General features: G+C 36.8%; 1 protein-coding gene across 1 annotated transcript in view; it reads right to left on the reverse strand.

Annotated features, from left to right (window-relative positions):
- The window catches only part of PDS5B (PDS5 cohesin associated factor B), a 108,722-nt gene that overhangs the window by 64,101 nt on the left and 18,482 nt on the right, over positions 1-26,139 (reverse strand). The window contains exons 2-8 of the mRNA XM_062615062.1: positions 21,176-21,301; positions 17,622-17,825; positions 13,134-13,220; positions 12,943-13,040; positions 11,780-11,906; positions 4,101-4,181; positions 1,836-1,976 (exon numbers count right to left, since the gene is read on the reverse strand). Of these exons, the coding sequence (XP_062471046.1) occupies positions 1,836-1,976; positions 4,101-4,181; positions 11,780-11,906; positions 12,943-13,040; positions 13,134-13,220; positions 17,622-17,825; positions 21,176-21,283 (846 nt within the window). The 5' untranslated portion in view covers positions 21,284-21,301. The remainder of the gene's footprint in view (positions 1-1,835; positions 1,977-4,100; positions 4,182-11,779; positions 11,907-12,942; positions 13,041-13,133; positions 13,221-17,621; positions 17,826-21,175; positions 21,302-26,139) is intronic.

Consider the following 26,139-nt stretch of genomic DNA (forward strand, 5'->3'; position numbering starts at 1 on the left):
AAGGCTTCACCAAACCTAACAGGGATACAGCTGTCCAGGTTCTTTTCATTCAGAGCAGCAAAACATTAGTTGCCTCCTACCATAAGCACTCTCAGTTTCACTGAATTCACACTCTCTTCTTAACATGCTAACATGCAATTAAAAATGCTTGACACTAGCTGCTGCTGTTTAGAATAAAGCCATGACTATTACTGGAGTGGAAAGTATTTGATCATCGCTGGCAGGTCTGCATAAAGAATGAATTTGCGTTGATTTCAGAATAAACATAGGCTGACCATATTTCATTAGCATTTCAGAACATTCATCTTCAAGATACTATTTTTAACCATAGAAGGATCTTACAGACCTCTCAACTCATTCAGAACCATAACATAGTTTAGGTTGGAAGGGAGGACCTTAAAGATCACCTAGTTCCAACCCCCCTACCACAGGCAGGGACACATTTCACTAGACCACTTGCTCAAAGCCCCGTCCAACACCTGGCCTTTATCACTCGAAGGGATGGGGCATCCACAGCTTCCCTGAGCAGCCTGTTCTAGTATTTCAAGATTTAAACTAGGATTATCCTATTCCAAATGGAGGCGTTATTTTTTCCCCTGTAAAAGATAGGTCAAACTACATTTGACAGCCAAAAGGACAAAACAGACATATATTATTTGTCTTACAACTTAAGGAATCAAAAACACACACCTGAAGCAACAAAATAATTCAAACAGAAGCCACACCACAGTCTTAGAATAGCTACAAACTGTACCCTGTTCAACAAGACACCAACCAAAGATGAGAAAGAGCAATAAGAACGTAACTATAAAGACATACATGTCTATTGGAAACATTGTTTAACTGGATCTTACAATCCCCAAACCTGAACCCTTACCCTCAGGGCTCAAGGCCTCAAGGAGAAAACTAAACTAAGGATCAAGGAGCAAAAACAACACATACTCATCAAAGAGTATACTAAACAAAGAAGAGAGCAAAAATGGAGAAAGAAAGAAAGAAAAAAAAAAAAAAGGTGTGGTCAATTAAACAGTACAAAGAAAACATGGAAACGCTTAGCTTAGCGCTGAAATCACCCCGTGGAAGGAAGAGACCAGTTGTTGAAAGAAAAAAGGCTGACAGCATCGGGCTACTAAATTTTCTGATTCCACTGGTAAAATAGGATACAAAATGTTTGAAAGAGTGGAATGCAAGAGAAAATGAAAGAGGAGGAAGACAATTCAAGAACCTGCAGTTTTTAAATGGACATAAAGATGGAAAGGTTACTTCAATTATGATGGGGGGGGGGGGGAATAAAGGATGTGGCAGCAGTTAAGATTAAATCTTTTGAATAACAACAGCTTTGGCTACAGAAGTACTGTTTTTATTGGAGTGAGAATGATAATTGTTCACCATCTGTAAGAACAGAAATTAAAGGCTGCAAAGGTCTACTTTTAAGAATCAGACAAAAAGCAGTAAACTGAATCCTTCTTTTGGAAATATGAATGAAAGGATAAAACCATTAATACACAACCAGATTCTCAAGTCATCAAAAAAATCAAATTACTGCTTGAAAGAAGCAAGGAAAAAAAAAAAAAAAAAAAAGCCCCACGCCAACCAGAACCCAAACATATGCATACAAGCACTGTAGGTTCATACATCTGAAGTTAAATTACTTTGAGTGTTTTTATGAGTTTTCCTTTAAACAGTGAAAAGATATGTTTTAAATATTAGTATTCATTTTATATATCAAATAATTTGATGAACTTTCCAATAAATAAATAAAATAAATATATAAGAATCATTAACAGTCAAAGCACACACGTTTCAAATATACAGGAAGGACAAGAAGTGTTTACCTTAAGTTTGAATTCAAGCTGGGGTAAAACAGAAAGCAGGAGGTGACTGTCAATATTGTACAATTCCAGAATTAAGTCGAATACATGCTCTGACAGGTCACTAATGGATGTTTTACCAAGCATGAGGACTTGATTGAAGAACTGGAAAATAAAACAGGGTATATACATCACTAACAAAGTGTATATACACTCTTCTAAATCCTATGCTTGCCTACATATAAATTCACCATGCACAGACCAGGATTCTGTAACAGAAATCTTAAGATATTGTTGTTTTGTATTCAATATTACATGTTATGTAAAGTACATTAGAAAGTACATTTGTTAAAATGCTTCATTTACCAGAGCAGGCCTACAATAATGTAAGAAACACAATTTTAGAGGAGTTCCAGTGCATCGTGTCTTTTTATAATGTGACTATATTTAGAGTTATTTCACTACTGAGAACAATCGCTTTAAAAGTATTGCAGCATTTAGTCAAAACAGGGCTGAAACAACTGGCTAATTACTATATTACACAGCTGACAGGTTAAGGAGCTGTAAGTAAAAGCACAGGAATTAATAAGTGGCTGTTCCAAAATTTATATTTACAAGCAGCATAATGCAGCTGTAAAGCCATTATTCTTTCATGGTGAACTTGACAGGTATGAGAGAAACTTTATACTTCTCATTAAAGAAAATATTTTCTAAAATCAAATATTAATTCCACACTCATTTCAACTATATCCTCTCATAATAGATGGGTAAGAAGCAACTAAGGAGGAACTTACTACTTCTTACTCATAATGGGGAGGACATAATTCGGAAAGTTTTTCTTCTCTTTGGGTTAAGACAAAACACAAGCATGGCTAAACAAATGAAACTATTTCCACCTGCCACAAAGGCAACAGAACACACTTAAATGGCACTTCAGTTTCCAAACCCCAAACTTGGTACAGATGAACATCATGACTCTTTGTATCTGACAAGGTTAATCATATCAGTAAAGAAACTAAAAACATGAAAGCTAAAACTTTTTAAGGTTTTAAAGTGAACCTCAACAAGTGATATAAAAGAAAAAAAAAGTCAACAGTTTCTAGCAATAATTACTAGAAATAACATGTGCATTTTATTAGAAGTTAAAGAGTCCACACTGTCTTCTGTATACAGTGTTGCCTGGAATACATATATTCTTGGTTAAGAAACAAATTCTTACTGTGCCTTTAATATACTTTAAGAAAGCAAGCAACTTTCAAAACAAAGACACCAGACAGCATAATATTTCCCACTTGTGGAAAACGAAGAACAGAAGACTGCATGTACATATTTTCCATAGAGGAATTCTTAGTGTACAGACTTCTTTAAAACCCACAAAATGTCACCCAGTTTGTAATCTAATCTTACAGCTGAAGAACATTTTAAACACATTCCCATGTAGCAACACCTTCCCAAACGGCAGGTTTAACTAACAGGTTTGAAGAGTTTTCACAGATTTTTTTTTTAAGTCTTAGAAGGTACCCACTTTGCAAGTACAAGTGTTAGAAGTCTGAAAGCAGTAAAATGCATTGAAAATTTTCTATTGTTTTCAAGCTCCTGAGGTTTTGGATAACTGCCATGAGACCTGCTAAATCTTTAACTACTTCTAAAACTCTTAATTACTTCTAAAAAAAAAGTATTTTTTTTTTCTACTGTGCAACCTAAGTTAGAACATACTCCTGTCTGATCTTTCCACCTGTCTGATCTTTACTTCCTCTCATCCCTCTCCTTTTGTGATGTCTATGACATCTAGTCTCAACTTGGCTACAATCCTCAATCCACTTGCTGGTTTTCTTCCTCAATATCTTTTCTTAGATTCTGTTTCCTCTTCTTTTCCTGTGACAACAGCATTAAAATTCTGCTCTATCTTCACTTCTCTTAGCTTCTAAAATAGTCTCATCTCATTCGAAAATAATTTTGCCATAGAAACAGTGTGTTTATGTATTTTTTTTCAGAACAATACATGTAAGTACCATTGGTCTTCCATTCACATTAAGGACTGAAGTGCAAGGTCTCCCAAGGCAGCAGAAAGTAAACTAACCACTGCATTTCAGAAATCAAAATTAATACAGGCTTAGTAGTTTCAGTATCACGAAGAATTAAACTCAAAGAGATAGGTTACAGTGCTTCATTAATACAACAATTCTCTCAAAGAGCAGCCCTATTTGACTATATGCAATTCATTCACTTTATATTACAGCTCAGTTAAAAATGTATTGATTTCCATGTTTGTTTGCAGTCTTCACTTACATTAGTAATGTATGGTTCAATTGCTTGTGCTGTCCTCTTTAGTAAAGCTTTTGCCAAATCGTAGGCTTGCTTGTTTAAATTCTGGAGGGGAAAGGGAAAAAAAGCAAAAGAAGTTTTAAGCACATACATTAATCCTAAAAATAAACACAACAATTTAAAGCTAATGTGTACTGGTAAGTCCATTAAAGGAATCGCTCTTTTTATACTTTCAATAGTAAAGATAATACAGTAAAAAAAGCCTACTCCAAACAAAGCTTTGTAGCCTCCACTAATATTACTGAGAAAATTCTTTCCAGGCAAATTGGGGCTTACTTTTAATTCTCCGTTATTTATCTAAGCCTGAAACTCAGTGAAGTCAGGTCCTACATTTTACTGTTCCTCCTTATCAACATCCCCGAAAAACAGGAAAGCAATATAAAGCAACACCAAGGCATTTACAGGCACCACAAAAGCAAGACTCTGAACAGGACTGTGGTAGAAAGTATGATTTTGTCCTTGCACCAAGCAGCCACCTTTGAACCACCATCACAGCTTCTCCATGGTATCTTGCAAAGATACTCAGGCTCTTTGACTGAGATAGCAAAGAAAAAGAAATACCCAGAATTTTAGTTCATGAGCAGAAAAGAAAATACAAACCAACAAAACTAACAAACCGAAATAAAAACCCACACCACTTTCCCAGCATTCGCTCCATTCCTATCCCTCCATTTGTCTATTTGGGTTATCGCTCTGTCATTGTTTCCTTCCTTTCCCTGCACATATTCTCCATGCTCCAGTTGCTACATCCATTTTATTATGTCTAATCAATTATTTTTCAAAAATTCAGAAGAAAATGCAACTCGGCCCTTGTGACACTCACTGCAGACTTGATTAACACATAGAAGAACGAAAGGAAAGTCTTCAATATAAAAAATACATATAGTCTTTTAATAGCTAAACATCTCTGTAAAAATATAGTTCTCCCAATTTTATTAGTCTTTGCAATTTAAAAAACTCAGCATATTCCATTTACAAGACAACAGTTCGGGCAGTTTGTAATTGTTTTTAAAACATCTCATACATAAAAGGAAGAAAACTTCCCTTCAGCATAATGAAAAACAAACACAAGATACATTGGACACCCAGGGTACTTTTTTTTCTGTGTATTCTTGGTTCTTTGTATCTATCTGAATGGAAAAGATGAGATTTGCAGACAGATGGAGAGTATTGTCTGCAATTTCAAAAACTGTACAGGAACTATAGGCTTCTCGATAGCAGTAGGAACAGATTAACATTTTCTGTTAACATAAAACAGAAGCCTTTGACTTGCTTACAGACAGAACAAAGTCAGGTGACTGAAGTCAAAAGACTACAAATATTCACACCTGAAGTACCTATTTTACCCAGAGCCACTACAGAAGGGGAATAAATTCCAATTCTAGAAAGATACTCAAATGCTCACATAAAAAAAAATTAACATCCTGCAATTTCCTCTTCCCTTTATCTAATCAAGATGCAAGGGTCAACATTGGCAGCCTTTTTACAAATTTGTACAGCTGTTCCATGTCCCAGAAAAGACTGCAGAATTTGTTTTCTGTTATTTAGCTAGAACTGTGACCATTCAGGAAAAGGCACAAAAATCCCTAACAAGGAATGTATGCCACTTGCAATTCTTGCTCTGATCCCTCTTGACTCCCACAGCTCACCTCCACCAAAATAAAGAAAATAATTTTTACCCAGGTAAAAGTGAACTCTAGATCATGAGGAAGATCTGATTTAAGTATAAAACAAGTCCAAACAGCAGACCTAGCACAGCAGAGATCCAACAGGCAGATCTGTTTTGATTCTCATTAATTACAGTTTCAGCTTGTATCTCTCACACACTTCATTTGAAAACTCTGTTTCTCAAGGTAAATGCCAGAAGTACCCATTTGCAACCCAGAGTAACATATTAACATTACACTTCCTTCCATCTAAAGAAGCTGCAAAGGTAAAAAATACACACTTGATCACAGCCTGCTAAGGCAAGTTAGCTTTTTTCATGCCTTATGTATTTCATTTAATTGTGCCAATAGCCAAAGCCCTCAAATGTCCAGAGCCTGAACTTTCTGAAAATAACAATACCAAAGTAGTCTTAAAAGTATACAAGAAAGTTTTCTTCTCCCTTTTCCCGTTTCAGAAAAGAAGAAACAAGAAAAATTGCCACTGCCTTACTCAAAATTAAGCCAGGAGCAACCCAGACCATTATCAAATACGTTCAAAGATCTTGTACAAAACATCAAACCTATCTTTCTGACTAATTTAATAGCCACAACTTTAAACTTTGCCTTAAGCAGAAATTTTATAAACAAATTTAACAAATTTCTTCCCGTGTTTATCTCAACTCTTCTACCATTATCTTCTCTTCAATCTTTCTATACATGTAGAAGAAAAAAAAAAAAATTATTTCAAGATCTTCTAATGCTTTAAGAAAGCCCTCATGATGGGGACAATAACCTTAATCAGGATGCCTCTAAGAGCCCACAAGCACCCAGCAGGGATAAGCTTTTAAGAGTCCTGAATTGGGTAGAAACGAGCCATCAGCTGGCAACACCGTTTAAAGTAATCATTAGTAATTACTGCATTTTGAAGGTAAAAGCAGAAATAAGTACCAATTGATAAGGACAAATCAAAGAACCACCCATGAAATGGCAGAACTCAAATCTTCTGCAAGAATGTTAATAAACAGGAGAGAACACTACTATTACTAACATTAATTTTTATGCTTAGAAGGCCTCCAGAAATAATATTTGAAGACAGACCATCTTTGTCAACCCTCAATTCTCTCCTTTGTCTCAATTCCTACCACAATTTTTGTGTATATATTGTTAGCATTTAAAGCTTTTTACACTTCTGTAAAATATTAAGTTTCGCCAACTCATTTTTCATACCTGTTCTTCTCAAAAATGACTGGCAAACTGCTACTGCAGAGACAAGAAGCAGTGGCAGCCTCTCTGAAAGCATGGCACAGATATTTTTATGTATCTATAGACAGTGTTCTCCAGGACAGCTTGCCAGAGAGCCAAGTCAGTTGTACTAATACAGTGGGGTTAGCCATGGTGGAAATGCATACCCACTGATTCTTTTCAGTTACTTTTCTCTAGTTGCCTCTCAATGTCCAATTTAACACAACTCAAAGAAACTGAGTGAAATAATTTGTACTCAGCCTTTTAAAATAAATAAATGAAAAGGTAACAGAAAACAAAAGTATGTCCCTTATTTTTTCCTTCAGAACGGATAGCTTGCTAGCATCAAGCCAGTCCTTAAATTCACAGATTTAGTAGTAAAATAAAACATTGAGTCTGTATCCAGAACAAATTCTCTTTAAGGGAAAAACAAACAAACAAACCCCAAAACAATCAACAGAACAACATACATTTAACATATTATTTTCTTGGCATTTGAAAAGGTTTTTCAATTTTTTCTTTTTAGCAACAGCAAAGCACCAGGATTTGTACCCAGGAGGATTTGACAAAATAGTTCTAACAGATTCTCTAGTTCTACTGGGGGAGGGAAACCAGCTTCTAAGGATGGCTGATAAAGGAAAAGCTCAGCTGAAGTGTTGCCAAGAGAGATAGCTCTAATTATTAAGTAAGTTCCTGGTAGAGACAGTTGGAATTCAATTGTCAATATCACTTTTTTGAAGAGATAAGCATGCAAAGCATGTGGGACACACTACGTGGGATTCCTCGGTGTACTCCTGAGGCTGAAAATGGAATACTCTGGGAAACACAAGGAAATAAAGTACACTTTGCCTTTTAACACACTGCACAAACAAAATTGTTTACAGGTGCTACCATAAAGGTTTAATAATCTAAAAAGAATTAAAAGTGAAAGGAAAGCTATTAATTTCTCTTGCCTTTTCATATTCATTACCTCTCCTTTGCTTCTGGTCTTTTCTGGGGTTAGTTCACTAGATATTTATTTCATTCCCTGTTAATATAATCCTATCAAATGAATTTTAGTAGAATTCATAAGAAAAGAAAAACCACAAAAGGGAAAAAAAGTAACTGAACATCACAAAAATTAATCAGTCAACTTAATTGTTTTACTGATTTATCTGATACCTGCAGTACTACTCAAACAAGCCTGCGCATACTCTACTGTACCTGCATTATTAGCATCAGTCACCTTCATTCAGGTTTACATCAATATGGCTTTTATTCTGGACAAGTGAGATGCATGACAAATTGGCATGGTAGACAGAAGTTTGATGGTACATCATGTCCCCAGTATATGCTCCTTTTGCCTGAGTCATTGTAGCTGTTCTGATAACACCATTGCTTGTTAGACTTACTACTCAGGACTACTCAGTGACCACATGCAGCATCCCTCTTCAGAAAAATACTGATCTTGGTTTTAAGAGATAACAACTTTGAATTAACCTTCTCTAAATTGCTCAACTAGTTACTACAACTCTATAATAATAATAATATAATTTGTGCATCAATCTAATGATGAATTTCAGCTATCAGACTTCAGCATCCAGGATCTAAAACTAGAGAAGCTGTTTGAACCTTCTGTTCCCAATACACACTTACAGACTGCCCCCTGATAAACTGTAGAGATTAAACTTCTCAAGTTTTCCACCCAGTGTTAGCCAATACAGCTCATTATATAACAAAAATTATATAGCTCTATCACTATTCTCTAGAATATAGTCATTCAATTCACAAAGGCACTCCACATTCCTTCAGACACACAGCCTTCATTCAGGCTGCATCAGAAATACACTGCTTGCCCATGTCACTTGCTACAAAGAAAGCTGTCCTTTCTACAGCAATCTCTCAATCTGATCATTTTCAAATCTTAGCTAGTAACAGATCTATGCTTCTTCTACACCATCAAATGTATTCTTTTGGTCCCTGGCTAGATAAGGATTCCCTACTCACCATTACAACAGCTCTTGTCATTATGCCATTTCTGTTGAGCAAGGTTAATTTTAGAATTTCCCTCACCTGTACAGCTTAACAGTTACGTCAGTTAAGACACGGTTCTGCTTTATGGTGGACCTTATCCTTAACCGCCTTGTCGCTTAGTGCTCAATGGACATGAGTGGAAAAATTCTCACTCTGAATTCATTACGCTTTTCCAACATGATATCACTAACCACAAAAAGTGGTTAGATGACTATGTAAGCTCTGAAATTTTAAATAAACACTATGATATTGAGATTAAACAAAATATTGAGATGAAACAAAACTATCAGAAGCTCCTATTAGTATGAAAATAGTTAAAAAAATAAAACAAAGGTAAAAGTATGCAGAATATCACCTGAAGTAACTATTTCAGTTAGGAAGTAAGCGATAAGCTAGCACCCTTTGTCGCTGACATGGACAGTGGGATTGAGTGCGCCCTCAGCAAGTTTGCTGATGACACCAAGCTGTGTGGTTCAGTTGATACACTGGAGGGAAGGAATGCCATCCAGAGGGACCTTGATATGCTTGTGAGGTGGGCTGATGCCAACCTCATGAAGTTTAACCATGCCAAGTGCAAGGTCCTACACCTGGGTCGGAGCAATCCCAGGCACAGCTACAGGTTGGGCAGAAAAGAGATTCAGAGCAGCCCTGCAGAGAAGGACTTGGGGTGTTGGTCGATGAGAAAATGAACATGAGATGGCTTCAGTGTGTGCTTGCAGCCCAGAAAGCCAACCATATCCTGGGCTGCATCAAAAGGAGCGTGACCAGCAGGTCGAAGGAGGTGATCCTGCCCCTCTACTCTGCTCGTGAGACCTCACCTGGAGTATTGTGTGCAGTTCTGGTGTCCTCAACATAAAAAGGACATGGAAGTGTTGGAACAAGTCCAGAGGAGGGTCACAAGGATGATCAGGGGACTGGAGCACCTCCCGTATGAAGACAGGCTGAGAAAGTTGGGGCTATTCAGCCTGGAGAAGAGAAGGCTGCGTGGAGACCTCATAGCAGCCTTCCAGTATCTGAAGGGGCCTATAGGAATGCTGGGGAGGGACTCTTCATTCGGGACTGTAGTGACAGGACAAGGAGTAACGGGTTAAAACTTAAGCAGGGGAAGTTTAGACTGGATATAAGGAAGAAGCTCTTTACTGTGAGGGTGGTGAGGCACTAGAATGGGTTGCCCAGGGAGGTTGTGAATGTTCCATCCCTGGTGGTCAAGGACAGGTTGGACAGAGCCTTAGGTGGCATGGTTTACCGGGAGGTGTTCCTGCCCATGGCAGGGGGGTTGGAGCTAGATGATCTTAAGGTCCTTTCCAACCCTAACTATTCTATGATTCTATGATCCTTAGAGTCAAACAGCCAGTCTGAATAGGAGAAGAAAATGCAAAACCCCAAACACCTTAGTCTGTTAACATGTTCAGTCAGTAACATGAATCAAAAACAGCACAGTCAAATCAAGTTGAACACAGGTAACACAATGAAACAAGACAGTTAACAACGGAGAAAATACAAACTATTTTGTGTAGTCTGCTTTTCCTTGTTGCATCCCAAATCTTTACTTCATAAATCTGAATTTTTGCAACACAAATCTCTTCCTGGTCCTGGCACAAAAGTATTAGAATGCTTGAAGAACACAGTTAAAAACATTTCCAGTGGAAAAAATACTGACCTATACTAAGCATTTAATCTTTCACTCTCAATAGAGAATTTATGTGCTGTTTATTTACTGAAATTGATGGCTAGGGCTAAAGCACACTATACTGCACTGTTTGCTATAAACTTTTGAGAGCCTGTGGTGAAATCCTTACTGTTTCTTCAGATACATTACTGTTGAGAAAAAAAAAAAGCATTCCAAAATGCAAAAACCTCACACTGAACCTTACTGTAATTTCTAAAAAGTTAAGTTAGCCCTTTCCTGAATGCACTGAAAAAAAAAAAAAAAAAGCTGTCAGATGACAGCCAGAACTGTTCAAAAGCCAGCTAACATTTCCTAGATAATTTCAAAATCCTTTTTTCTGTCATACACAACTTACAAGTCTTCTCCTACACCACAGCCCAAAAGATTCCAGTAGGATCCAGCTAGTTTTCTCAATGAGGAAGTCAAATGTTTTAACAGCAAGGAAATCTAAGTGTCACAACACATGCACAGCTTGAAGTTTTTCCTCTGTTCATCTTTTGGACACTGTTTTGGGGGTTTAAGAGGACATTATTCATTAAGGAAAGCAATTATCACTTGGGTCTTCAGCCACCTCCACTTCTGAACTTAGTTCTATGGCTGGATCAAAAACATTCCAATGTGCTTTCAGTAATACCAAGTCAGCATTTCTGAAATATAATTGTGCCAACTACAAATCAGCAGTCAAAACTTCTTCCCCTCCCACTTAGGGCAGCACATTAGTTTGAACTGCTGATACAGCACTACAATAATCAAAAACTTTCCAAAGAATATATGTATCTTTTATAAAAAGTTCTGATGATATTGACCATATATAAAAGTGCATAAATTCATATGACATTAAAGCTTTCAGATTACTATGACCACTGATACTTTGGTTTATGGCAAGCAAATCAAAGCAATGAAACTACTGAATTGTTACTATTAAAAATCATTTTTTCACTAAAAAAGAGCCAAGTAATAGGAATACATTTGCTACAGCTATTCTCACAAAGAAATTTGAATATCTGAACACATACATCCAATAAATAACAAATACAGAAAAAAATAAAAGTGAAGCCACTATTAAGTCTTACCTTATGTGCTGGCACTAGATTAACTAACACTGTATCCAAAAGTTCCTGCGACACAGTATCTCCCTCACAAATGATAGAGCTCATTAGATCAACCATGTGCATGTGTACTTTTTGGTTATGACCGTTGCTGAAATTAAAAACAAAATTCTTAGTGTACTGTATATATAAAGTACAATCTCCATGCAGTGTACTCCCTGTGGTGATGCCAAACAACAAGGAATATAATAATCAAATCACAAATTTTCTTAGAGGTCAAAATACTTGTTTTTCAGCTGCATATACCACTTTCCAAAATGTTCTTGAATCTCACACCCTCTTCATTTACTACAGCAGCAAAAGAGTAGGAGGACTGTATCTGTCCCTACCATGAAAAGAAAGTATTATAACATCCCTTCCCTTTACTCAACATCCTAGAGTAAGTCCAGCAAAAGGTCACAAATATGATTAAAGGACTGAAGCAGCATTCATACACAGTGAGGCTGAGAGCACTGACACTTAGCTTCAACCAGAGATGGCTTCGGGAGGAACTTATCATTATGTTTAAATAGCTGATGTTGGGACTAAAGAAGATGGGGCAAGACAGTTCTCCACTAACAGGACAAGAGGCAATTGGCACAAGGTGAAATACAGGTCATACCATTTAAACAGAAAAAAAGAGAAACTTTTTAAATATATGGGTGATTGAGCACTAGAAGGTTGCCCAGAGAGGCCATGGAGTAGTATCTGTCCTTGGAGATGCTCATAACACAGCTGGCTACAGCCCTGGACAACCTGCTCTAGCTGACCTGGTCTGAGCAAGGGGGACAGACTGGACAATCTTTAGCTGTACATTTCAGTGCCACTATTTACTAACTCAAGTTTCTACAATAATAATAATTCTCCAAATTCTCTGTAATTGCATGTTATATCATGCAATTTAAACAGAATAAAATAAATGCAAAGTAAGTTTCTTTGGAAGAAAAGATTACTTGCAGTGTGTCTTTTTTAATTGAAACTTGCAAAACTGACAGCTTGTCACGTTTGTAATTTCTACCTTTAGTTAAATTGAATTACAAAACTAAGCTCATGACTGCTACAAGTAACACAACAGACTGAACACCAAGGTTAGAAACACCTGACCTCAACCATGCAGTAACATTATAACTGGGGGGGACAATACTTACTTTATTACTGAAAACAGCGTTCTGTACAACTGTGTAAAAATCTCGTTGCTGTCTTCTAATTCAAAGCATATGTTATAAGATTTGACCCAAGCTATGTTCTGTGTTGAACAGAGAAAAACAAAAGAAGTAAATACACAATTAAGCTGAAAATATAATTTAACAGTTATTATGAAACAACTTATGAAGCTTACCTCAAGCAAATAAAAATACCGATTAAACTGGGGGCTTTTTGTATCTTCTAAACCTTTAAGCTGCCTTGTTATGAACATAAATATATCCTGAAAAGAAAAAGGTTACAGTTATTTAATCAACTGCAATGAAACTTTCAAAATTAAAATAATTATCTTTTTTAATTACTAGCATTATTCATTACTACAAAATATGCAGCAACAACAGACACTATTTCACAGTCCAAAAGAAGATGATCTACAAAAACATCTTGGAAAACGTCAAGGAGTAATTTTAAAATGCTTCATGTTTCTTTAAAGGGTTGAGAAAGTATTCTTTTTCTGAAAGGAACAAAAGTTTTTCTTTTCCAAACAAAATTACTCAACTTGACAAAAACAGAGCTGCAACTGGCTGACATGCTGTGGAAGTCAAAAGATTATTCAGAAGGACAATGAATTTTACACTTGTACTTTATACTGCAACAGGTTTCAGGAGAAGGGGGAGAAAGCAGCAGGCAACTTCAGCTTTCTTAAAGAGTATTATTATATGTTTACATTGTATTGCTTGTGAATTTCTCAGTCATCTGCTACTGACAAAGATCACATCTTTTGCAAAAAACAATAAACCAAATTGCTCCTCCTTCCTTGATTAACTTTCAGCACCAGAAGACTTCTTAAGAAGAAGTCTCACACAGAATAAATTCAAGCAGGTTATAAGGAACAAATAGTCAATTATGAACAGAATGGAACCACACAAGAAAGTGTCTTTTTAAAATGCTTTTTACATTCAAATAATCAACAGCTGGAAATTCCTAAGTACTACATTGAATCAAAAGATTCAGAAGTACCTACCACCAGAAACAGTGCTTACAACCTCAAGTGAATCTGTAATATTTCAATCTAATAATCTAGGCCTATCTTTTGGAATTTGATTTATAAAGCTGTCATAATAAACACAAGAAAGCTTTACAGCTAACCGTTAAAAAAAAAAAACACCCTATCCTAGAAACAGTCTAGAAAGCTTTTCTATAAGATTTTCCAAGGACCATTTCCCCTCACTCTCACAAGAATGAGATGGACAGAAGATGAGAATGAGGTTCCTTTTTTTTTTCAAACATTACAATGACAACACTAATCCTTAATAATTAAGCTGAACACTTAATATGGGTTTAGGTAAAAAAAAATAAAAATATATTACACACAACATGATCTCTTAGCAAAAAAACACAGCAAGAAAACTGTTCATATTTATAGATACATTGGTGTTTGAATTTGGATCAAGATTGTGCCTTTGAAGTTTAAATAAGGATGATCAGAAGAATGACTGTTTAGTTCACACTTCAGCTACAGAGTACATCAACTAAAGCAAAAGACACAGTTCAAAGGATGCATCTATTAGACTCCAACCACTAGAGAGCATTCAGTCCACAGGAAAAAGTCAGTCTGGAGAATCCCACCCGCCCTAAAACACTGAGCCTCAACCACTATCAGGCCACCAGCCCTTCCAAAGATGAGTTCCATCATCGGAAAAATCGGCACACCAAAACATGCTATGAATTCAACAAGACATACAAACTGAGTCTCAGTGAAGGATAAGATTCAAATAAAGAAGAAAGGGAGCATCTAAGAGCATATTCCATGCCAAATATAACACCTACTTCATCTTAAAACTCATGCCCTAGGTATGGGAATTATTCTGTTAAACTTCACTTGTACAGATGAGTACCAATCAGTTCATCACAAAGTATCTTTAGCTTTTATCCTGCAGCTCAATATACAAAACTTTTTATTGAAAGCAATTCAAAGACCCTAGAGACCAAACTAATTTTCCTTTTATAAAGTACTCATCACTGTATTGTATATCAATAGATATATTAATGAATAGCCTACATGTACAATGTCTAGCAACTCAACGCTTCACAAATAATAATGGCATCATTTAAAAACGTAATAACTTACCCATAATTTTATTTTCCTATTTCTCTTTTAAAAGAGGACAGACTTAACCCAAAAGTACCCACTAATTTTTAGTATCTAGTGTAATACAACTCAAAGTTTTTCCCTTTTTTAAAGAGAATATACTATTTGAACATGCACTTATAAATGCAAAACATGGATAAAGTAAACTTAGAGGGCAGCTAAGAAATTGCAACACTTTAACAAAGTGGACAATATGGTTTCACATCAGACTCCATAAAGCAAGTCCACACTAGAACCCAGACTCTAAAAACAAAAGTGCTTATACTTCAACTTTATGAATAACACTGAATGGGGTTCGTGTACTGTTGTCTTCATACCAATTAACCACATAATGGTTTCAGTAAGCATCAGAGCTGTGGCTTTCACCACAAAACACGCTCAGATAGTTAAAGTTCTGCTACTATATACACCCTTATACATCTCCATTTCAGCTGAGTCAGGCAGACAGTCCATTTGTCAAAGTCATTTTCTTTGATACATAACCATGATTAGAGTATCTTCTCCTCCCCGCCCCCCCCCCCCGAAAATTAGATTTGGGCTCTAGGCTTTCCCTAGACTGAGAAAGACTTGAATGTTTCCATATCCCAGAAGAGCAATCCTGCTCCAATTCTTTTAGCCTACTTGTGGCATTTTCCATCCCTGTTATCAAAGGGCTTACAACACTCAGCAAGGAATGTAAGATTTATACTGATGATACTCCTAAGAGGGAAATCTAAAATTTTGATCCCTTCTCTCAGCATCTCACACAATGTGCAAGTTACAAACAGATATGAAGAGTCTGAAGCAAGGGCAAAAACCTAAGTTTTCTTCTCTCAAGAAATTACCTTTCCTAGCACTTAATTTTGCCATCTTTAACTTTGGTGCTAAACATACTAGAAGAGACATCATAGCTGCAGTATGGATAAAATGTTAAATACTGGGTTAAAATAGTGCCAAGACATAACCCAAGAGGAAGTATTCTTCCTCTTACCTCTTTGTCATAAAGTGGAGAGAACTCTTCGACATTTGTATCAGAGCTCGTCCTGCAACCACAGAAGCTGTATTCAGAGGAAACAGGTCTGCAAAAACCTACCTCAGTAGCCCCAGGTAAAGGTCTCTATTGCTTGTCCTTTATTTCTCAAAATAGGTTTAGAAATTCCAGTCAAGAAACTGAATTCTGAAATCTGTACAGATCACAGAACTGAATGTTGAAAGTGAAGGTTCCTAGTCTGTTCAGAGCTCTGGCCAAGTAGTAGTATGCTTACACTGCAAGTTTAAGATCAGTAGTGTGAACCTTCCAATATGATATACTGCAAAATTTGAAACTTAGTAGCATTTGATAGATGAAATTCGGTATGGAAGAGTATTATAATGTTAGCCCAACACAGAAAGAGAGGAAAAACACACCAACAAACTCTAAGTCTAACATGCAAAGGAAAACACATACTCAAAACTGAAGCAGAAATCAGGATGCCTCAAAACCAGGCTTAGAATATAGCACAGCAGAGAAAGTTAATGTTTGTCTCCAGTTGAAGATGGTGTAATCAATAGGTAAGGTAACAAGATACTGTGTAATTAGAGGTGCAACAATTCAGAATAAAGAAAAAACATCTAATAAATCCCTGTGTATCTCTCCAGTATGTCTGGTACTAAATGATTTACTACAGTTGAAACCATACTATTTCCCATACATATGATGCCCTTCTGGTGCAACCACAAGATCAGAAATTGATCGATTTCTTCTTGAGTGATAACAGATATGCCTTCTACCACAACAATCTTTTTATCCTACTATGGAGAAAACAAAAACCAAAACAAAGTAGTACATATTTTTTAGTGTTATTTTTTGTCTGCAAGATTTTCTCTAAGATTCGGTTCACCACTCTAGAGTCAGACTGTGTAAGGGAAGTGCTTCAATTTTGAGAGTTTGAAAGAAAGCTAAGGTTTCTATTTTAAAAAGTAAAAAGAAAACAACAAAATCACCTATTTTTTTTTTTTTTCTGGAATAAATGGGGCAGACCTGTACTGCCTTTTCAAACCTGGCATTTCTCTATCAACCATCTCCATCTAGTGGGATCAGTGATGTTTGTAATTGCAGAATTTTCCAATTCATATGAGAAATCATCCTCCTCTATACAAAAATAATTTTTCCTTGTTTCAACAGAGCCTTTAAGAATACAGTAATCATCTTTTCACAGTTTAATTGTAAACAGCAGAGGCATTTTTCCAACTGAAGGAATTGGCTATCTTGCAAGATATTATGAAAAAATATATAGGTGTGTCAATACTTCTCAAGTAATAAACTGCTATCTGCAAATCCCCATGGCTGTACAATAAAATATTTATTTTCAATATAAATCCAAAACTCTATAAGTTATTGAAAGAGGTACTATATATCACTTTATCCAATGAACATTTGACCTGACCAAACAGCCCTATCTCAGAATCAAGTTAAAACTTTGAATTGTACAGGCTGAACCAGAAATAAAGAGTTATAATCAATCATACCCATCATTCAAACCTGGTGTGAAAAGAGCGATTAATTCAATTTACCTTTAGTTTATCTGGCGAAGTGTATGGAGCTTCAGGAGCATATATTCTGAATATATCAGCAAGACAACATGCTACCAACAAACGTACATCCTTATCAGGATGCTTGAGGAAAAAATCTGAAGCAAGATGTAAAGCAAGATTTAGGTAGAGCTCCTTTTCTTCTTCGGAGTCCTGGTCCATATCCATGAAAGTTTTCACAACCATCTAAAAGGGACAGACAGACATCAGTACATAAGATTAAATACTCTGCATAAGAGGGTCCTCACTGAAAGTTCCTTCTCTGGTTTTGTGCAACTTCTAATCAGAAACATTATTAGCAATGCAGTAGCACTTATCTGAGTAACCAGTGCCTTATTTTTCAAGATAAAGGATCTAGTCAGGTCCTCTATCATAATCTCAACACACAGTCTCAGAGTTACTGAAAAAGCCTACCTGTAGTAATTCACATACCTTTCTGAGAAACCATATAATCAAAATCCAAAACCAACAGCATTCACTGTTGTAGCAATTCCCTCGAAAACTTTGAAAACAGCAAAACTAAGGGAGAAATAAGTATTTTGAATAGAAGCATTTAGGGTTACAATTTATTTTCCTTCTATTTCAATTTCAATTTTTTTCTTCTAATGCTGATAACAAGTTTCCTCCCCAGAAGCAGAGCATGCACTTTCAGGGGAACTATATATAATTCCAGGGCAGCTCAGCAGCATGCATGTTCTAAAATGCCCAGGAGTATTTATTAGGATCCAGTAGACTAAAGTTATGGAAGAAAAAGAAAAGAAAAGTCTGGGACACCAAGTATTTAACACCCTAAACAGAACAAAAGCAAGAAAAGCCACAATTAGTAACTACTAGTCAGTCATAATTTTTCTATTCAAAAAAATGTTTGGAGGAGAAAATTATGTCTTTCTCCATTTCTTATTTGGATCACAAAAGCAGAATTATTTTCAGGAGTTTAACTCTTGTTAAAATTAACAAAGACAATTACAAAATCCTGAGAATTAAAATCAAAACTCACATCTATTTTACATTGCAAGGACAGATATTTTTCAAGAATAATGATGTCAGTGAAGCTCCTCAAAAACAAAACAGACCAAAACCCACCCTACAAACTCTTTCACTTTGCTATAGCTTGTTTTATTAAAAATTCTTTTTTTTTTCCCTCAAATTCATTATGATCAGTCAGGTAGCAACAAATCCTACTTTAAAAAAGAAAGAACTTCTGCATAATTTCAATCTCAGCAGCTGTAAGATTTTCAAGCATACAAGAATCCTTTACGGAAAGGCACAAAAGGCTTGCGCGCACATAAAATACCCATTGTGAGGACCTCTCCAGTCCGACACAAGATGAACCATTTGAAGTGCACGGGTGCCCTTACAAACTTAGAGTGATTCAGCAACCAAAATTGTTTCCACTTTTATGGAAAGTAGTTAGATTTATGTAACTAGAAAGGAAATGAACAAACATTCAGGCATCACAATAGTTCATGCAACAAGTACGTTTTTTTTTTCTACTCTAGAAATGAACTTCCATAGTGGTCAGGACAACAAAAATCAGTCATCTTGCATCCAGAGCAATCTGCCACAGTGTTGAAGGAAAAACAAAGAAATCCAAGCTAGTTTTCCTAGCATTCCCTAATAGCTTTCCACAAAACAACAGATTAGAGGATTCCTGAGCCTGAAATCACAGCTAGGCCACCATGATTAATACTCCTGAGCTTCATCTTCCAGATGTGGCCTGTATTTCTTAACCCATTCAATTTTTCTTACCTTTTTCTACAGTAATAAGATTCAGAATTTAGTCATACAACTTACGGAAGAGGATGTTATTAGACTGCTGCTGTAGAATGAATGTATTTCAGTTACGCCTTTCTTCTTGCATATAAGAGAAACTCTGGAATAATGTTTTTCTCACGCTATCATTTTCAAGTGTTTATTACCTTCTTTCTGACTTCAGTGCTAGTTCATAACTCCAGCCATTTAGTTTATATCTCTTTTCCAAACCTACTACAACTTGGAGAAAGCATGGATCAGAAAAGCACAATATTTGAGGGAAGTTATGCTAACACACAAATTTATTATGCACATTTTCCATTTTATTATAGAGGTTTCTCTATATAATTTGCATTTACATAAATAGATTGTCATTAACAAACAGCTGACTTTCTGTAAATCACAGTAAACTCCACAGAAAAGTGCTTCTCCCTAATAATTATCTGAATTTGGCAGTCAGGGAAATGAAGAGGCTAATAGTTCACTTATTTATCAACTACGGTTCTTCAACATCTGAAACTGTATTTATACTGTAGATCTAGACACTTGTGGTGTAGTCTAGATCATCCAATCCTTTATAAAAGAAACACCTTCTCCCTGCCTGTGTACCAATGAATGAACAGCCAGAATAAACCACTGAAAAGAAATAGAGATCATTCCACAAAGAACACTTCACCCGCAAGAGAGATCAAAATGACAGAGTAGAAGGGACTAGACATTCAAGGCCAAAAATGAAATAAAACTATAGGAGAAAAAGTATCAGTAAGAACTGTGTACATTTTAATAAACTAAAAAAAAAAGTTACACAAGTGCTAACAAATAATATCTTCTGTTACAAGTCATACATACGGTTATAAATGTCATCTTCTACTCAACATCATAGACTTGGTTATAAATGTCATCTTCTACTCAACATCATAGACTTTAGTCAGTATACTGCAGTCTATCAGCCTAACTCCCAAAGCACAGACACGTTGCTGAGGGGAAGGGGAGAAAAACTCCTTGTGTTTTGGGGTTTTATTGCTTTCTGTTCATTTACCAGTAGTTCTAACTAATTTAAACCCACTTGTTAAGAAAACAAATGCCAAATTAAGCTCTCCCAGCTGTTAGAATACTTAAGGTTCCTCTCCCACATCTGCTCACTCCCGTTTTACAGGGTAAGCCCAAGCTGCAAGCATTCCTTCTGCACAATACTAACAGGCCTGCCTTTTCGTGAGAGTACATGTGTATATAAAGAACTGTGGTAACATAATTATCCCCCAAATCTCTCCACCTTCCCATAGAGTTTGGCCAAATAAAGTGATCAAGAAATTGAGGAGACAGAAATACATACCACAATCAAAGACAACCTTCATTATGATACAGGCTAAAATAATAAGAATAAAGAGTTTTCTAATCGATCCAAAAAGCACAAATGCATAAATTCTGAGGTATCCATATTATTTCCAAAATCATGACTGGCTTTTCATGTTTTCTAGTATTTTCTTCTCTAAAAGTAACAACTTACTGTAGGAGCTGAAATAAAATTTAGGAAGTATTTGAAACTAATATAGCTTATTTCCGTTTGTGACTTTTTAACTAACTTAAACATTTTTAGACAAATCACTTCAAGAAAGTGGTAGCAGGCACAACAGGCAATAATTTCTTCCTACTGAGCACAGAAAAGGTAAAGCCAAAGGAAAAAAATAAGTAAATAAACCTTGTAGACAGAAAAACAGAGTAATAAGATCACTGATGCTGTATACAGGAAACTTGAATTTGCGAACAGTTACTTGCATACTAACCTTTAGCCTTCGTACCATCTCTTCTTTAGATATTTTATCAGAGATTTCTTTGACTCCAGGAGGATATGTGATTTTTCCATCGTTGGCTCTCGTCTTTGAATGAGCCATGATTTCACAATTTTAAAACTGTGGAAAGAAATTAAGAAGTCAGTGTGCTTACTGGTTTACCTTACCTGCCTGATTTTCACAAAAAAAAATCCAATTAGAAATATAACAAAAAAAAAATCCATACAAAGAAAAAAATATACAAGATATTTCGATTGTTTTCAGTACTATATATTGTGGTAGACAGCAATGGTTTTGGTATTCAGGTAGATTGCCCTATACTACAATAAAACTTGAAAAGCACATGGCAGAAAAAAGCTGAAACTCCTCAATCCTGAATGTATTTGATCTTCACACTTAAAGACTCAACCAAGAATCTTCTTATCTTATTGTATGAACTGTTTCCACCACTTGATAATAATAAATCCTAGCCAGCTTGGATTTTTAGACTGAGAAGAGACATCTGAAGTGGACTTTGTGTTTTCCAAACAATTAAATAGAGCATAATTTCCCCCAAAGCCTAAAGAGCAATGCTGGCAAAGTGTTACACGTAACTAATTTTAATTTGCCAATACTGACAGACAAGCAGCAGAGAGAGAATAAAGCAGTGACAGGAACAGAGCAGACCAAATGGAAGTCTTTCCTCTATGCCACAAAGACAAGTTTTTAAGCAAAACTGCAGATAAGCAAAGGTATCTTCTTCCTAAATTCCAAGTATAAAAACAACTCCATTTTCAGTCCCTTTAAACTGATGGAAATACAGACTGCCACCTTAATCCACCCTAAATCATGGAAAGTTCCACTGCTGCAGAAAAGGAAGCTGAATTGAAAGCTTTACCTGCATAAAAGCATTTAATACAAGACAGTGAAAAACTAGATGGCATGTGTTGGCATAAATTATGATTTTAGGAAAAGACTCTACAAGGACAGCTACAAGCCAAAAATGTACCAAAGGGAAATAAAATATCTTTGCCATTGCCTTCGTATTTTTATTTAGTTTAAAGTTTAAGAAACTTCCTTGCAGTCATCACTTTCATGAACTATGAATTCCAAGTCAGTTACTTTCTTCCTTCTGACCTCCAATACAAGGCATACCTATGTACACTTTGAACTTCTCAGAACTGTAATATCAGACATAAAAATCAACCAGAATCCACAAGAGATGGGTCAGAAGCATGTTACATAACAGGACAGTTTAATCTGCCATAACTGAGATTTTCTAGCCCAAGCCATGTTATGCCATGTACTTCAATAGCTACACAAAAGTCAACTCAGTTTCCATCATCCCCTCTGTACCTCCATGGCAGCTGAACTAAGTGGTATGCACATGAGGTAAAGACCATGAGAAAACTGTGATGGAACAACTCACTGAAGTAACTACTTCTAATACTCCCAGTAAAATACGCTGCCACCTTTATTTCCGCTGCATTTCTTAACACATCGTCGTGACGTTAAGTCTAGGACTCCTCAAAGACAAACAGAAGATTTAACCAAGTTCACTCTTGTTGGTGTTTGACACAGATAATTTCATTCCAACTTCCAGATGTTTGATGTCATAGCTAAATTCATTTTAACAGCTCATCACAGCAGAAGGGAGTCTTGCATCCCTTAATCCGATAATATATAAAAGCATCAAGTGCTTTGCTGGACCAACCAAACTTGCCAACTCAGAAAAACAAGCCTAATTCTTTTTGAAAAGCACGTGACAAGCATCAAAGCTAACTCAAGGGAAAGAACAGGAACTAAGGGAACTGGGGAAACAAAACTTCCCTTTCCAGTGTTGGATAGCTCTCAGATCAGATCAACTGCAGTGCAAACTTGATTACAAGATGATGATACAGTCCTATTTGGAGCACATTTTGAAATAATTCAAAGACTGAATATCCTATTATGGTCAAGTTGAACTGTCCAGCTCATATGTCCAACTGACATGCAACCAAGCTTTTAAGCTTGTGTGACATACAAGGTCTGGGTTTGATATTGAACATCTGTATTGTGTTTACGTAGGAAGGTTTTATTAGCATCCCTTGGTTAGGGCCCACATTACAGCAAAGGGAAAAGTACGAGGACGAGTAGTGGAAAGATGAAGGGTTACAAACTATACGCAACCCCTCTTCCTTATCTCCCCTGCACTGCATGATGTGGAAAGGGGAATGTAAAAGAGTCAGAAAAGGAGCGATGTTAAGCGTGGAAAGAAGAGGGGTTGGGGAGAAAGTGGTTTTAGTGTTATGTTTGTTTCTCTACATCCTGCTCTACTTTTAATAGGCAATAATCTTCCCCAAGTCAGGTCTGTTTTGAAAGTGACTGTTACTGGTAAGCTATCTCCCTGTATTTATCTCAACCCATAAACTTTTTCATCTTATTTTTTTTCCCATTTTAGTGAGCAGGGGGCGTGAGAGAGCAGCTGCGTGGGTGCCCAGCAGCCAGCTAAGGTTAAAAAACAGGGCACACAACTTGTCCCTCTCAGAAGTATAGAAATCACTATATAGAAACTAATTTTCTATAGAATTAACACATCTTGTAGGACCAAAAATAAATTTAAAAAAAGGTTCAACTAAATAGGTTATTACTTGACCACAACAGGCAAAGAATCATAAAGAGTTTAAACTTCTTATATACTACAAATTTGCAGATCACTCATGAAAACTTTTTAGGATGGCTTTAAACTGAAAGAAGGGAGATTTAGATTAGGTACTAGGAAGAAGTTCTTCACAATGAGGGTCATGAGGGACTGCAACAGGCTGCACAGAGAAGCTGTGGCTGCCCCATCCCCGGCAGTGCTCAAGGCCAGGTTGGATGGAACTTTGAACAACCTGGTCTAGTGAAAGAGGGGTTGGAATTAGATGATATTAAAGGTCCCAAACCATTACTACGTACCAAATCCAAAGAAGGGCAATTCTTCATAAGTTTCTTTGAGATTCAACAAGAAACTCGGCTGATGGGTTGGTATGGGGTGCGTTTTTTTCTTGGTTTTTTGTTTTTGGGGTGGATTTTTGGTTTTTGTTTTTGTTTTTTAACAGCTGAAACTTCAGCTCTTCACAACATGTTCAGAAATCCAGTATTATTCCATATACACAACTGGAAGGCCAAGAAACAGGAAATGCTCACATGAATACCTTTCTTCAGACAAGAAAACAGACACTAAGATGCTCAGCACCAGCCTGAATGTAAGCCTGTTACCTAATCAGTAATATGCGCACTGTTTCGGCTCTTATATGAGGACAAAAATTGAGATAATTCAACAAATACATAACAAATACAAACATATTCATAAGAAACAAATGCTAATCCTAACACATAGGAATAAAAACCATGATTGAATCAGCTTTTGGTTCTATTAAGCAGAACAAGCTAAGTGAAGTCTTTGAAAACTACAAAGAAAATAAACATATCTTAGAATCATAGAATTATAGAATAGTTAGGGTTGGAAAGGACCTTAAGATCATCTAGTTCCAACCCCCCTGCCATGGACACCTCACACTAAAGCATGTCAGCCAAGGCTCCACCCAACCTGGCCTTGAACACTGCCAGGGATGGAACACTCACAGCCTCCCTGGGCAACCTATTCCAGTGCCTCACCACCCTCACAGTAAAGAACTTCTTCCTTATTTCCAGTCTAAACTTCCCCTGCTTAAGTTTGAACCTGTTACTCCTTGTCCTATCACTACAGTCCCTAATGAAGAGTCCCTCCACAGCATCCCTATAGGCCCCCTTCAGATACTGGAAGGCTGCTATGAGGTCTCCACGCAGCCTTCTCTTCTCCAGGCTGAACACCCCCAACTTTCTCAGCCCGTCTTCACATGGGAGGTGCTCCAGTCCCCTGATCATCCTCGTGGCCCTTCTCTGGACTTGTTCCAACACTTCCATGTCCTTTTTATGTTGAGGACACCACAACTGCACACAATACTCCAGGTGAGGTCTCACAAGAGCAGAGCAGAGGAGCAGGATCACCTCCTTCGACCTGCTGGTCACACTCCTTTTGATATAGCCCAGGATATGGTTGGCTTTCTGGGCTGCAACCGCACACTGAAGCCAGCTCATGTTCATTTTCTCATCAACCAACACCCCCAATTCCTTCTCCTCAGGGCTGCTCTGAATCTCTTCTCTGCCCAACCTGTAGCTGTGCCTGGGATTGCTCCGACCCAGGTGTAGGACCTTGCACTTGGCATGGTTAAACTTCATAAGGGTGGCATCAGCCCACCTCACAAGTGTGTCAAGGTTCCTCTGGATGGCAGAACCACACAGCTTGGTGTCATCGGCAAGCTTGCTGAGGGCGCACTCAATCCCACTGTCCATGTCAGCGACAAAGATGTTTAACAAGACCGGTCCCAACACCGATCCCTGAGGAACACCACTCATTACTGTTCTCAAGCTGGACATTGAGCCACTGACCACAAATCTTTGTGTGCAGCCCGCCAGACAGTTCTTAATTAATTGAGTGGTCCATCTATCAAATTGATGTCTCTCCAATTTAAAGACAAGGATGTCATGCAGGATAGCTTAAGCTAATTTAGCATTTAAAGTATTTATTCCACTCCTTGTGCAGAAGGAGATGATGCAGTAGGACTTAAGATATCTAGGCACTGCTGCTTTCAACACAGAAGCACCAGAAGCACTGTTGCAACTATAATCATAGAATCATAGAATAGTTTTTGAAAGGCTTGAAATCAGGAACCAAGAGCAAGTCTGCAGAAAAAAATGTATGCCTAAAAAAGCTTGACAAATTAAAAACTAAATTATGGGGGGGGGGGGGGGGGGGGGGGGGAAGGGGGAGAAGACGATGCAAGAAAGCAGTACAAGAAAAGAAATGGAGGAGAAAAAGAAGACAAAATATACACCCTTCATACAATGCTAACAGGAAAATTAAAGCATGAAAAAATCAAAAATGGAAGTTGCAGTTTTGGACATTAAAATAGGAT

The sequence above is a fragment of the Pezoporus occidentalis genome, unplaced genomic scaffold, assembly GCF_034315485.1.
Source record: "Pezoporus occidentalis ecotype Australia unplaced genomic scaffold, CSIRO_AGI_Poc_V1 ctg18, whole genome shotgun sequence".
Classification (NCBI taxonomy): Eukaryota; Metazoa; Chordata; class Aves; order Psittaciformes; family Psittacidae; genus Pezoporus; species Pezoporus occidentalis.